Genomic DNA, 12,138 nt, shown 5'->3' with positions numbered 1-12,138 from the left:
TTTTGCATATTGCTCCTTATTAGCCATATATGGTCTATCTGTACAAAATGCATGATGGGAATTAGATTTTAAGTCTCTTGGGTACAAGCAAGGGCTTGGACTAGTTCAATCTCTCTTTGCTCCAAAAAATAATCTTTGTCTTTTGGTTGGATATAAAGGGCTGTTTCAAATCAGCTTTGTTGTGTTTTCTTTAACAAATACATATTCAAACAACAGATGAGCGACCTCTTCCTTCTATTAGTCTGCCATATTAGGATGATTAGATTCTTGTACAGGGTATTGGACCGACATGAACCGTTTTCCTTGGTTTTGTCCTCTTCTGTTGTTGTTGTTGGTAGTGGTATTGTTGTTGTTGTTGTTGTTGGTGGCGGTGGTGGTGCACTGTACTCTATTCTGTAACAGTCTCTTCTCCTTTGGGTTAGCACTCACCATCAGAGACCAGGAATATCATGGCTTCCTGTTTGCCGATGTCGGCCATAACAGTGGCCAGCTGGTTGATGTTGCCAGTGTGGAAATGCTGCGCCTCCCACAGGTCCAGAATCAAAGAGGTCGGGCTCGCTTTGGATGCAAAGAAACTCATGTGTCTGCACAGAGGAGAGGAGAGGAGAGGAGAGGAGAGGAGAGGAGAGGAGAGGAGAGGAGAGGAGAGGAGAGGAGAGCACAGAGGAGAGGTGAGGAGAGGAGAGGAGAGAAGAGGAGAGGAGAGGAGAGGAGAGGAGAGGAGGAGAGGAGAGGAGAAGAGAAGAGAGGAGAGGAGAGGAGAAGAGAGGAGAGGAGAGGAGAGGAGAGGAGAGGAGAGGAGAGGAGAGGAGAGGAGAGGAGAGGAGAAGAGAGCACAGAGGTGAGGAGAGGAGAGGAGAAGAGAAGAGAGGAGAGGAGAGGAGAAGAGAGGAGAGGAGAGGAGAGGTGAGGAGAGGAGAGGAGAGGAGAGGAGAGGAGAGGAGAGGAGAGGAGAGGAGAGGAGAGGAGAGGAGAGGAGAGGAGAGGAGAGGAGAAGAGAGGAGAGGAGAGGAGAGGAGAGGAGAAGAGAGCACAGAGGAGAGGTGAGGAGAGGAGAGGAGAGGTGAGGAGAGGAGAGGAGAGGAGAGGAGAGGAGAGGAGAGGAGAGGAGAGGAGAAGAGAGCACAGAGGAGAGGAGAGGAGAGGAGAGGTGAGGAGAGGAGAGGTGAGGAGAGGAGAAGAGGGGAGAAGAGAGGAGAAGAGAGGAGAGGAGAAGAGAGGAGAGGAGAGCACAGAGGAGAGGAGGAGAGAGGAGAGGTGAGGAGAGGAGAGAGGAGAAGAGAGGAGAGGAGAGATGAGGAGAGGAGAAGAGAGGAGAGGAGAAGAGAGCACAGAGGAGAGGTGAGGTGAGGAGAGGAGAGGAGAAGAGAGGAGAGGAGAAGAGAGCACAGAGGAGAGATGAGGAGAGGAGAGGAGAGCACAGAGGTGAGGAGAGGAGAAGAGAACACAGAGGAGAGGTGAGGAGAGGAGAGGAGAGGTGAGGAGAGGAGAGGTGAGGAGAGGAGAGGTGAGGAGAGGAGAAGAGAGCACAGAGGTGAGGAGAGGAGAAGAGAACACAGAGGAGAGGTGAGGAGAGGAGAGAGAGGTGAGGAGAGGAGAGGTGAGGAGAGGAGAGGTGAGGAGAGGAGAGGTGAGGAGAGGAGAGGTGAGGAGAGGAGAGGTGAGGAGAGGAGGGAGAGGAGAGGAGAGGAGAGGAGAGAGAGGAGAGGTGAGGAGAGGAGAGCACAGAGGTGAGGAGAGGAGAAGAGAACACAGAGGAGAGGTGAGGAGAGGGAGGTGAGGAGAGAGAGGAGAGGAGAGGAGAGGTGAGGAGAGGAGAGGTGAGGAGAGGAGAGGAGAGGGGAGAGGAGAGGAGAGGTGAGGAGAGGAGAGGTGAGGAGAGGAGAGGAGAGGTGAGGAGAGGAGAGGTGAGGAGAGGAGAGGAGAGGAGAGGAGAGGAGAGGTGAGGAGAGGAGAGGAGAGGAGAGGTGAGGAGAGGAGAGCACAGAGGTGAGGAGAGGAGAAGAGAACACAGAGGAGAGGAGGGAGGGAGAGGAGAGGAGAGGTGAGGTGAGGAGAGGAGAGGTGAGGAGAGGAGAGCAGAGGTGAGGAGAGGAGAGGAGAAGAGAAGAGAGCACAGAGGAGAGGTGAGAGGATAAGAGAGAGCAGATGAGAGAAGAGGAGAGCGCAGAGGAGAGGTGAGAGGATAAGAGAGAGCAGATGAGAGAAGAGGAGAGAGCGCAGAGGAGAGGTGAGGAGAAGAGAGACAGAGGAGAGGAGAGCGCAGAGGAGAGGTGAGGAGAAGAGAGCACAGAGGAGAGGAGAAGAGAGCACAGAGGAGAGGAGAGGAGAGCACAGAGGAGAGGAGAGGAGAGGAGAGGAGAGGAGGACAGGAGAGGAAAGGAGATGAGAGCACAGAGGAAAGGTCAGGGAAAATCAAGAGAAGAAATAGAGATAAATGTGTTAATGCTATGAACTCGTATCACAAGTTACTCCCACTCCTGCCACCGTGGGCTACTGGGCTATGCACAGCCAATAGCGGTCACTCAGTCACTCTCACTCACTTGAGTGACTTTCTCCTGCTCTGGCACGGAGAGAGGTCAGACTAAGCGATACCTTACTCTGCATCTCCCGGCCTAAGTCATCCTCGAACGCAACTTGAAGATTATTACCAACACAAAAGCCCCCCTGTGTGCCGTCAGAGGCAGCTTCGCTCTTCAACCTCTCCTTTGTTCTGTCTGTGCGTCTGTGATTAAGGTGAGAACCTACTCGTGTTTCTTCAACTGTAGAGCAAGTTTATTTCCTGTTAACATGCGCATACCTTTGTGTGTTTCCCAGTCTGTGTTTGTAAAAGGAATTGGTGAGCCGGGGTGTGCACTAGCTTACATTGTGGTTCTCTGAATGCCACCTCGTCTGGGAGTTATGCCGTGGGTGTGGACGGTTTCAGGCTCGTTCTATCCACACTCGTGTGTCTTTGTAAAGCTATTTCATCTGTTCAGGTTTTATGCTGAAGCTCTTACTGTAACTCTCTCAATAGCATTTCTTTTTACATTGCGTTGTATTGCCCGGCGCCTAGGAACTGTGTAGCATCAAATGTATATACTCTTTTTTCTGGACTCTTTTTGTATCACAAACAGTACTGTATTTGCAAATCTGGTATGTCATAAATGTATAGATGTAGCAGTACTGTCTATCTGTATGTCATGTATGTCATATATGTTACGATGAATTGAAAATGGGGGACCCTGATGTAAACAAGACGAAAGTCTTTCTCTGGTCTGCATCCCCTTAACAATTGTATGTATTGAGCTGTACTGTACTGTACCCATTCTGCAATCTGTTAATAAAGTTTTCAATCAATCAATCAAAGCAGTAACAAGGATGCTAAGTGTGTGGATTGAACTGCTCTTACACCCAGTGCCATGAAAATAAAATAATTCCCAACGTTAACGTGGCACGCATATAGCTCTTCGAACTAACACCAAGTACCAAATGTCAAGCAATTTCAGTCTGAAGCCCTGAGACCATAAGCCCCATTCTTTTTCATTTGATGTTAAAAACGGGCCCAAATCCTATATGGACTTTCATGGCGTGCTAAGTAGGAAGTGACCTTTTCCATCTTAGGAACAGAACCTTTAGGATCAAACCCAATCAATGACAACAAAGCTCCGGGCCCAGCCAGTTTTAGTTCTGATGTTGGGGGGGGGGGTGGGGGGTGTGTGTGTGTATGGGGGCTAATCCCTGTGGTACCTGAAGTGCCTTGTTCTGTTTAATGGCTTTTTTCTGTTCTCCAAATGTCCGGGGCCTTAAGTGTTATGTAGAACGCATGTGACATGAGATAGAAAAAAAGAAAAAAAAACAGCGTGAACCCCTTGCACAAAGGCTATGGGGCAGGATGTTTCTGTGTGTGTGTGTGTGTGCGTGTGTGTGTGTTGGGGGGGGGGGGGGGGGGGGGGGGGGCAGGGGGTTGAGAGCAGGAAAAGCACAAGTCCTTTGATTTCACCTTGAGAAAAGGTTGGAGAGTGTCTCCATATTCTCCTATCTGCTGTTTTGCCCCTGTGCAGAGGAAATCACTTAATGGAATCCAAGGATCAAACTATAGAGTGTAAAGCTTCCCCGTGATAGACTATTGTACCCAGAGGAAGATATATGGTTACTTTGCAAATAGACAAGAGCTAAGAACATAAGATCGCTCTGCTATTTATTTATTATATATTTTTTGGCAAATGGGATTTTTATAGTACACACAGTATGACCGTAAACAGTGCATGATGGAATGTCAAGGAGCTGCGTGTGTTTGCAGTAAACCACGTCGTTAAAGCTAGGTCAAATAACACAGGAGTTGTCCCTTTTCAAAGGCATACATACAATCGATGTCGTAGAGCAAAAACATTGCTAATTGAACCTGTACTGCATCAATTCAATTAGTCATTAATTGAGGTAAATAAAGCTTATTGGACTAATGAAGTGCACCTATTAGATTCCATTACGGGGAGGAAGTTAAATTGGAGAATAATTGTTGATCAATGTTCTGGCTCCTTCCTCTTAAAAGGCTCGCTGATGACGAAGTGGGGTACTTGTGAGAAGGAACCTGTGTTTTTTTTTTTAGAAGGACAAGGCACATTACCCTCTCCTCGTGTTGACTGGTGAACCGAAGACAGCTGAAATCTACCCCACAGTGCACACAAAGTAGATTTCAGTTGTCTTCAGTCAGCTTATACACACACAGGAGCTTGACCCCATTGACGTTGCGGCTAACTATAGCCTCAGCAAGAATGAGGAACAGCATGGACTGTGGTGAGAGAGGACTTTACTGATCGACAACAACATCAGTATAAGTAACCAGTGTTGTAGCACTCGAGTCCTGGACTTGATTTTCAGGACTTGTGACTCGACTTGGACTTGAGCACTGATGGACTCGGATACAGTTTCTTTTTGTTTTCTTTGTAATAGGCCCTAATCATTTGGCATAAGATATTGATGGGCTAGTGCATTTTGTTTGGCTATTGTGTCACAAAGTAAATAAACTCCCTTTTGAAATGGTGACCGCTGTGTCATTCATGTTTAATGTAGACCTTTTCTTTATTTGTATGTCAGCTCTTTGACTGAGTGGAGTGGACTCAACCTTGATGACTCGGACTAGGGTGATGGTGACTCGACTCGGACTAGGGTGATGGTGACTCGACTCGGACTAGGGTGATGGTGACTCGACTCAGACTCGACTCTGGCTCTTCTTTGGTGACTCGGACACCGGGGGCTCGAGACTCGAGATCTATCGACTCGACTACAACACTGTAAGTAACACACAGGGCTAGGGTTCCAAAAATCTGAACGATCCCTTTAAGCTTCTTATCTGTTTCAGTGGAACATGTGCTTCATGAAATAAATAATAGCCGATAATGTTAGCTAAGAGGAGGGGTATTATTTAGCTATGGCACAATCTTGTTTATATGAACCTCAGATGTCTGAAGGAACTGCTCCACTGAACCAGCATAATTAGCAAAATATGCAGCGATGCAAAAAGTGCTTTCTGTTGATTGCCTGTGACAGTCGTACGTTCCTTGCTGATACATGATGCAACTTAGAGCATGATGCAAATGAGAGCATCTCAGAGGGTGTGCAAATTGCACATTTCATATTTTTTATTTATAAGCTTTGGTCCAGAATGTCAATACATCTAACGTGAAGCGTTTGGAATATCTAACTCTCCCAGTCGACCTACATTCCCCCAAGAGGTTTGAAAATGTGAGAAGGCTGTTGTGGATGTTTTACTCTGAGCGTAAGAAGCAAGCTCACATGGGGGTCTTGTTTTGAAAACACACCTCTTCAAACCATAACCCTAACCTAATATATATATATATTTCAAATACTAACCGTGTCTAGTATTTCACTAGTACGCACTCTGCTACTAAGGAATCTACCTTGCCTATATTGTTACCTACTATGCTAATATGCACTCAAGTCTGTAGCGCTCAACTTCGACACTGTTTGACAAACAATGTTACTTAATCTTAGCTGCCAGAGTTGTACCCTTCCTGCTGACTTATTGTACAGGACTTGTAAGTCACTTTGGATAAAAGCGTCAGCTAAATGACTAAATGTAAATGTGTATGTACCCTACTACTATATGCAACCATTCTTATACTACTACCTATCCTGCTAATACTGGTATGTCTATACTACTATGCACTCAGAATGTAACAGTCAAGCTCAATACTATTTGATGAACAATTCCACTGACCCTTAGCCGCCAGAGATATACCCCACCAGGGGGAGCCCTACAGACATCGTCCCAATGAGATGCAATAGGAAAATAGGCCAAAACGCATTCCTATATTCAGCAGCAGTACAATGGAATAGCCTACCAATGGAGTTGAAGACCATAAGCCCCTTCTCCACTTTTAAATTAGCTATAAAGAGGTGGATCATAAGTAGCAGAAGCTGGGAGTAGTGAACAAAGGGTTTTTAATATGTGTTGTTCCTTTTTTATTCTTTTATTGTCTATAAAATGGAATATTATTGTATGTATTTTTTTTGTTTTTATACCACACATCCTGACATACAGACACTACAAACACCCACGTCCACACACCAGTACATAAATCCACTGACACCAATGATGAAGGACCACAATGGAAACAAGCCTATGGCTTTATTGTGTTTTATGAAATCCTATTGGTAAATGGAGAAAATGTATACCTGTTTCATATTGTGATCAAATGTATATGTGTGATTTCCATTCTAAACCAATAAACTATTCAATCAATCAATCAATCCTGCTGACTTGTTGTTCACAATCTGTAAGCCCCGTCAGCCAAATGACTCAATTGTAAATTGTAGTAGCTGCACCACGTACCTGTCAAGTTTAAGTCTTTGTGCCAGCATTCTCCAGTCGGCCCCGTTAGGGCAGGGCGCGTCCAGGCTGCAGCAGATCTTCTGCCTGATGAGGTATGGGATCTGGAAGGCGCTGGGCCCCGCCAGGGCTGTGGCGCCGCTGTCCATCAGGAGGAACTCGGACTCCACGGCGTGGGTGTCCTGTGGGCACAAAACAAGGCCGTCCACCGAGGAGCTTCTGCACACATTCTAGTCTAGAAAGCAAAAAAAAAAAAAACTAGCATGGTATTTATTTACAAATTCTTTTTTTTAAACCATTTATGAAATGATAGAAGAAAGATAGAAGAAATTATAGAAATGCCATGATATTACCGCCCAGTATCGTGGTTTGAATTATACCATCAAATGGTGAATGGTAAATGGTGAGTTTATTCCCTCCTCACTGGCATCATCACCTCCCGCTCCCTCCATAAACTTCAGATGGTCCCAAAATTCAGCCGCCCCGCCTCCTCACCAGCACCCGGTCCCGTGAACACATCACTCCTGTCCTCCACTCTCTCCACTGGCTCCCGATCAAGGAACGCATAAACACAAAACACTACTCCTCACCTTCAAAGCCCTCCATAGCCTGCCCCCCCCCCCCACCCCCCCCCCCCTACCTGACTGACCTCCTTCTCCCCTACCGCCCCACCCGTTCCCTCCGGTCCTCTTCCACTTTTTCCCTCACTGTCCCGTCATCCAAAACGTAAACGTTTTGGTGACCGGGCATTTTCACGAGCTGCACCCCGACTTTGGACCACCCTCCCTCAGACTGTCCGAGACTCTCCCTCACTCTCCACCTTTAAATCCTGACTCAAAACCTACCTGTTCTCCCAAGCATACAACCTTCCCTACCCATAACCACCCTCCTCCAACCTACCACCTCCCCTTCCCCTTCCCTACTTTCTCTCCGTCTCCTGTCCCCCCCCTTCCCCTCGGTTTCCTTACTTCCCTGACTGTTCCCCTATTGGACTCTGTATCTGTTACTTGTTACCCGCGGTTTTATGTCTTGCGTCTTCATACTGTTGCTTATTCCCTGTGGTTCTTTGTTTCTCTGTTCATTTGTTTCTCTGTTCATTTGTTTTGCTCATTGTCAGTGTCTTTGGGTTCTTGAAAAGCGCTTTATAAATTAAATGTATTATTATTATTATTATTATTATTATTATTATTATTATTATTATTATTATTATTATTATTATTATTATTAGTAGTATTAGTATTAGTATTATTATTAGTATTATTATTATTATTATATAGCAGCTTTTATCCAAAGCGCTTTACAATCTTTGTTTCACACATTCGCACACAGATGGCGGAGGCGACCATGCAAGGTGCCAACCTGCTCATCGGGAGCAATTAGGGGTTAAGTGTCTTGCTCAAGGACACTTCGACACGCTGCCCAGGAGGAGTGGGAAATCGAACCGGGAACCTTCCGATTACCAGACGACCGCTCTAATGTACCTTCTACTGTCGCATATCATGGTAATATTTGACCACGGTGAAACTGAAATGCCCCGTCAAACGACCATGATACTCTCTTGTAAGGGACAGGTGTGTAGTTGTGACAACGCTCAACAAAATAATTTCCCCGCACACCGTCTTCACCTGTGAGACTTGAATGATGCAACGTTTTGGTCACTCGACCGTCACCTGGGATACAATAAAAGACCATAACATGGGATAATACCTCTGGCTTTAATACTAACTGTATAGAAAAGGCCACAAAATGTCTAGAAGCCTCTACCACATTATGTTACGCATCGGTTTAAAGGCGACCGTGGCACAGGAGGTAGAGCGGTTGTCTGGTCAATCAGGAGGGTCCCGGGTTCGATTCCGGCTCCTCCCGGCAGCGTGTCGAGGTGTCCTTGAGCAAAACACTGAACCCCCGATGAGCAGGTTGGCACCTTGCATGGCCGCCTCCACCGTGAATGTGTGAGTGAATGTGTGAGTGAACGGGTGAATGTGGATAAAAGTGCTATATAAATGCAGTCCATTTACCATTTAAGCCTCTATCCTAGCCCCGCACTAAAAGCATTTGTGAAAAAAAACAAACAAACAAAAAAAACAATACTCAAATGCTACAATCAAGTGGTGGGCCTTAGGTTAAACACGTATTGGCGAGTGTTACCTTGGTAATGTTGAAGTCGAGGCTGAAGCTCTGCCCCTCCCCCTCCACCTGCCACACACACAGCTGGCAGGTGAGCTGGCAGGTGTTGAGCCGGAGGCGCTCCAGAGTGAAAGTGCAGTGCAAGTACCGCTGGGAACCGTTCCAGATGTGGTAGAACGGGATCTCCTGCAGAATACACACACACGCGCACAAAGCACAGCAGTGGTACAGTGAGAACGCATGCGCGGAACGCGGTACGACGGGGCCACCTGCCTTGAGTACCGCCGCCGCTGTCATTAATTACGTTGACATACAGGCAATAACATTGGAGAGGGAGTGTTACACGGTGGTTATTGGCACTGGTGCGCTGCAGTTGTAAGGCCGGATTGGCACACCGTGCCGGTAAACCTGGGGTGGTAGGCTAGCGGAGCCTTCCCTAACATTTTTGCTTGGATTATGCAAAAATGTTTGCTTGGATTATGTTATTGTTTTGTGTGTGTGTCATTATGGCTGCAGCACGATGAAGCGTGTAGGAAGACAATCTGTAGACTTAAACATAATTCTAATTCAAGTATATCCAGTGATCCCCCGGATAAGCTATCGCATCCAGTCGCAAAGCCCATCAGTGTCTCAAGTAGGGCTCAACACGTCAAGACAAGTTGCAATTTAACTGCTGAAGTACAAATCCTCTGTCTCTGACTGGATTACTTTACCTGATCAAGACATGGGTTGTTTTCTAATTAAGTGATGTTAATATGAATGATTACAGGATTCAAGGTGGCTAATTTTGGGTTAGCTAGATGTGGTGAGCGTTCTTAGATAACGTTATAGCTTGTGGCTGTGCGACCCCTCGGGTAATGTGAGGTCGGCTGATTAGTGTTCCGTGCTGCTGCCAAGGAAGGATGTTACTGTTGATTTGCCCCCGTTTCACTTTTTGTGTTGGGTTACTTGGGTAACATAGCTGGCTTGAGATATTATGAAATGGGATTTAGGAATGAAGACTAGCACTTCTCCTCATTACTAACATCAACTATGTTTACTTTACACTTGATTGGTGTGGAATCTGCTGCATAGCAGTCAAATGTTAGGTTATCACGTATAGGCCTGCCGTATAGGTCTCTTTATATCACCATCATACTGTCCTTTCAATACTGTGTATTATTGTTGTCATAATTATGTGCTTTGACCTCTTTGAGTGCTATTGACCTCCAGTAGTGTATATATTTGATGGATTGCATTCAACTTGATTGTATAGCAGGGACCGCTGCCAGCAGCTGGAGAACTAACGGCAGCAGAACTTGAGAACTGTTAGAAATGTCTGTCTCTTAAGCACTAAACCCTGCACGGACTCTATTACAGTGTGTATTATGACCGATAGGGTATACAGACCCTCATCTGTACCTTTTTTGTTTACCGTTTACTTTTATTACTATTTTATATGCATATTCAAATTAGCAGGGTTAGGGTTACTGTTTTGTCTCATCTGTGCTCTTTCAAGGGCCAGTACTTTTATGTTATGTGATCTAGTCCCATGACCTGTTGATTGGTTTTAAATTTGACACCAGCAATCACTGTTTGTTACTCCCTGATGGTGAAGACCCGTTGAGTCGAAATGGAGGATATCCATTGTTTCAATAAAGGATTTTTCATTTGCAATCAGAGTGCCTCAGAATCACAATCAGAGTGCCTCTGAATCACAATCAGAGTGCCTCAGAATCACAATCAGAGTACCTCTGAATCACAATCAGAGTGCCTCTGAATCACAATCAGAGTGCCTCTGAATCACAATCAGAGTGCCTCAGAATCACAATCAGAGTGCCTCAGAATCACAATCAGAGTGCCTCAGAATCACAATCAGAGTGCCTCAGAATCACAATCAGAGTGCCTCAGAATCACAATCAGAGTGCCTCTGAATCACAATCAGAGTGCCTCTGAATCACAATCAGAGTGCCTCAGAATCACAATCAGAGTGCCTCAGAATCACAATCAGAGTGCCTCTGAATCACAATCAGAGTGCCTCAGAATCACAATCAGAGTGCCCAGAATCACAATCAGAGTGCCTCAGAATCACAATCAGAGTGCTTCAGAATCACAATCAGAGTGCCTCAGAATCACAATCAGAGTGCCTCAGAATCACAATCAGAGTGCCTCAGAATCACAATCAGAGTGCCTCAGAATCACAATCAGAGTGCCTCAGAATCACAATCAGAGTGCCTCTGAATCACAATCAGAGTGCCTCAGAATCACAATCAGAGTGCTACCCTGACTATGAACTTCCATTAATAGGTAAGCATTTAATTAAATCTTAAAGAATATCATCATTACTTGAGACAAGAGGCAACTATATCTCGGTTTATATTTAGCAGTCAACTGATTGAGCTTTCCCTTTGTGGGGAGGTATTTTGTGTACATTTCTGGATGAAAAGCTTGGGCTTGGGCAGTGCTGCAACAGACACTGCACTGGCTGAAACATCAACAGGCTCTACTATGACTGTTGAGCACTACAAGTCAAATTATACTCCAGTAAGAGAGGTGTTGGAAAAAATTAAATAGCCTTACAAGAGCACTATGACCGTAGGGTGACCGTATTTTCAGACCCCCAGTGTAGTGGTCGTTCATGCATGCACAGTTAGTTGTATGCACTTGTGCACGTTTCTAATCAGGATGGGGGACAATTATTTCTGAGCGTGCCTTTCAGCACCATGGACAGCGCCCCGGCAGACCAAAAATGACCCTTTGTCTCCCAAAATCCACCAAAACATAGTTGTTGAATGATAAATGTCTATGTAAGCACTGAAAACAAGTATCATATTATAAGTATTCTGGTGAAAACCGGGACAATGTTGTAGTGAATGTTGAAAAAACTGGAAAACCGGGACAATCTGGTCACCCTATCCTATCGATCAAACCGCCAAGGTACTATACCAGAGACCGTTTGGTAGAATTATTCATGGCTTACAATTTCTACATCTCACTCCCCTTTCTCCGCTGCTCCATATTCATATCTAATTTTTATATCCCGGTAGAGCCGATGTGGCCTCCTCACATCTCGAGGTTCGAGGGCTGACGAGGCTGCAGTACACCCTAGTGCCGAGTGGGGGCACTGTTACCCAGGCGGACAGATGGAAGAGAGTGGGTTGAAACATAGAGAGAGAGAGTATGCACTTGGCCCTCGGGAG

The 12,138-nt window shown here is 45.8% G+C and overlaps 1 protein-coding gene across 1 annotated transcript in view; it reads right to left on the bottom strand.

Annotated features, from left to right (window-relative positions):
* Positions 1-418: 418 nt before the first annotated feature.
* unc5a (unc-5 netrin receptor A) overlaps positions 419-12,138 on the bottom strand; it is a gene marked incomplete at both ends in the record, with an annotated part of 421,327 nt that continues 409,607 nt past the window's right edge. The window contains 3 exon segments of the mRNA XM_084331987.1: positions 419-584; positions 6,836-7,014; positions 8,981-9,145. Coding sequence (XP_084188113.1) covers positions 419-584; positions 6,836-7,014; positions 8,981-9,145 — 510 coding nt within the window.

The sequence above is a fragment of the Notolepis coatsorum genome (assembly GCF_963971535.1).
Source record: "Notolepis coatsorum genome assembly, chromosome: 16".
NCBI classification, from domain to species: Eukaryota; Metazoa; Chordata; class Actinopteri; order Aulopiformes; family Paralepididae; genus Notolepis; species Notolepis coatsorum.
The sequence above is the reverse complement of the archived record's forward strand: the minus strand, read 5'-3'. Positions and strand labels throughout refer to the sequence as shown.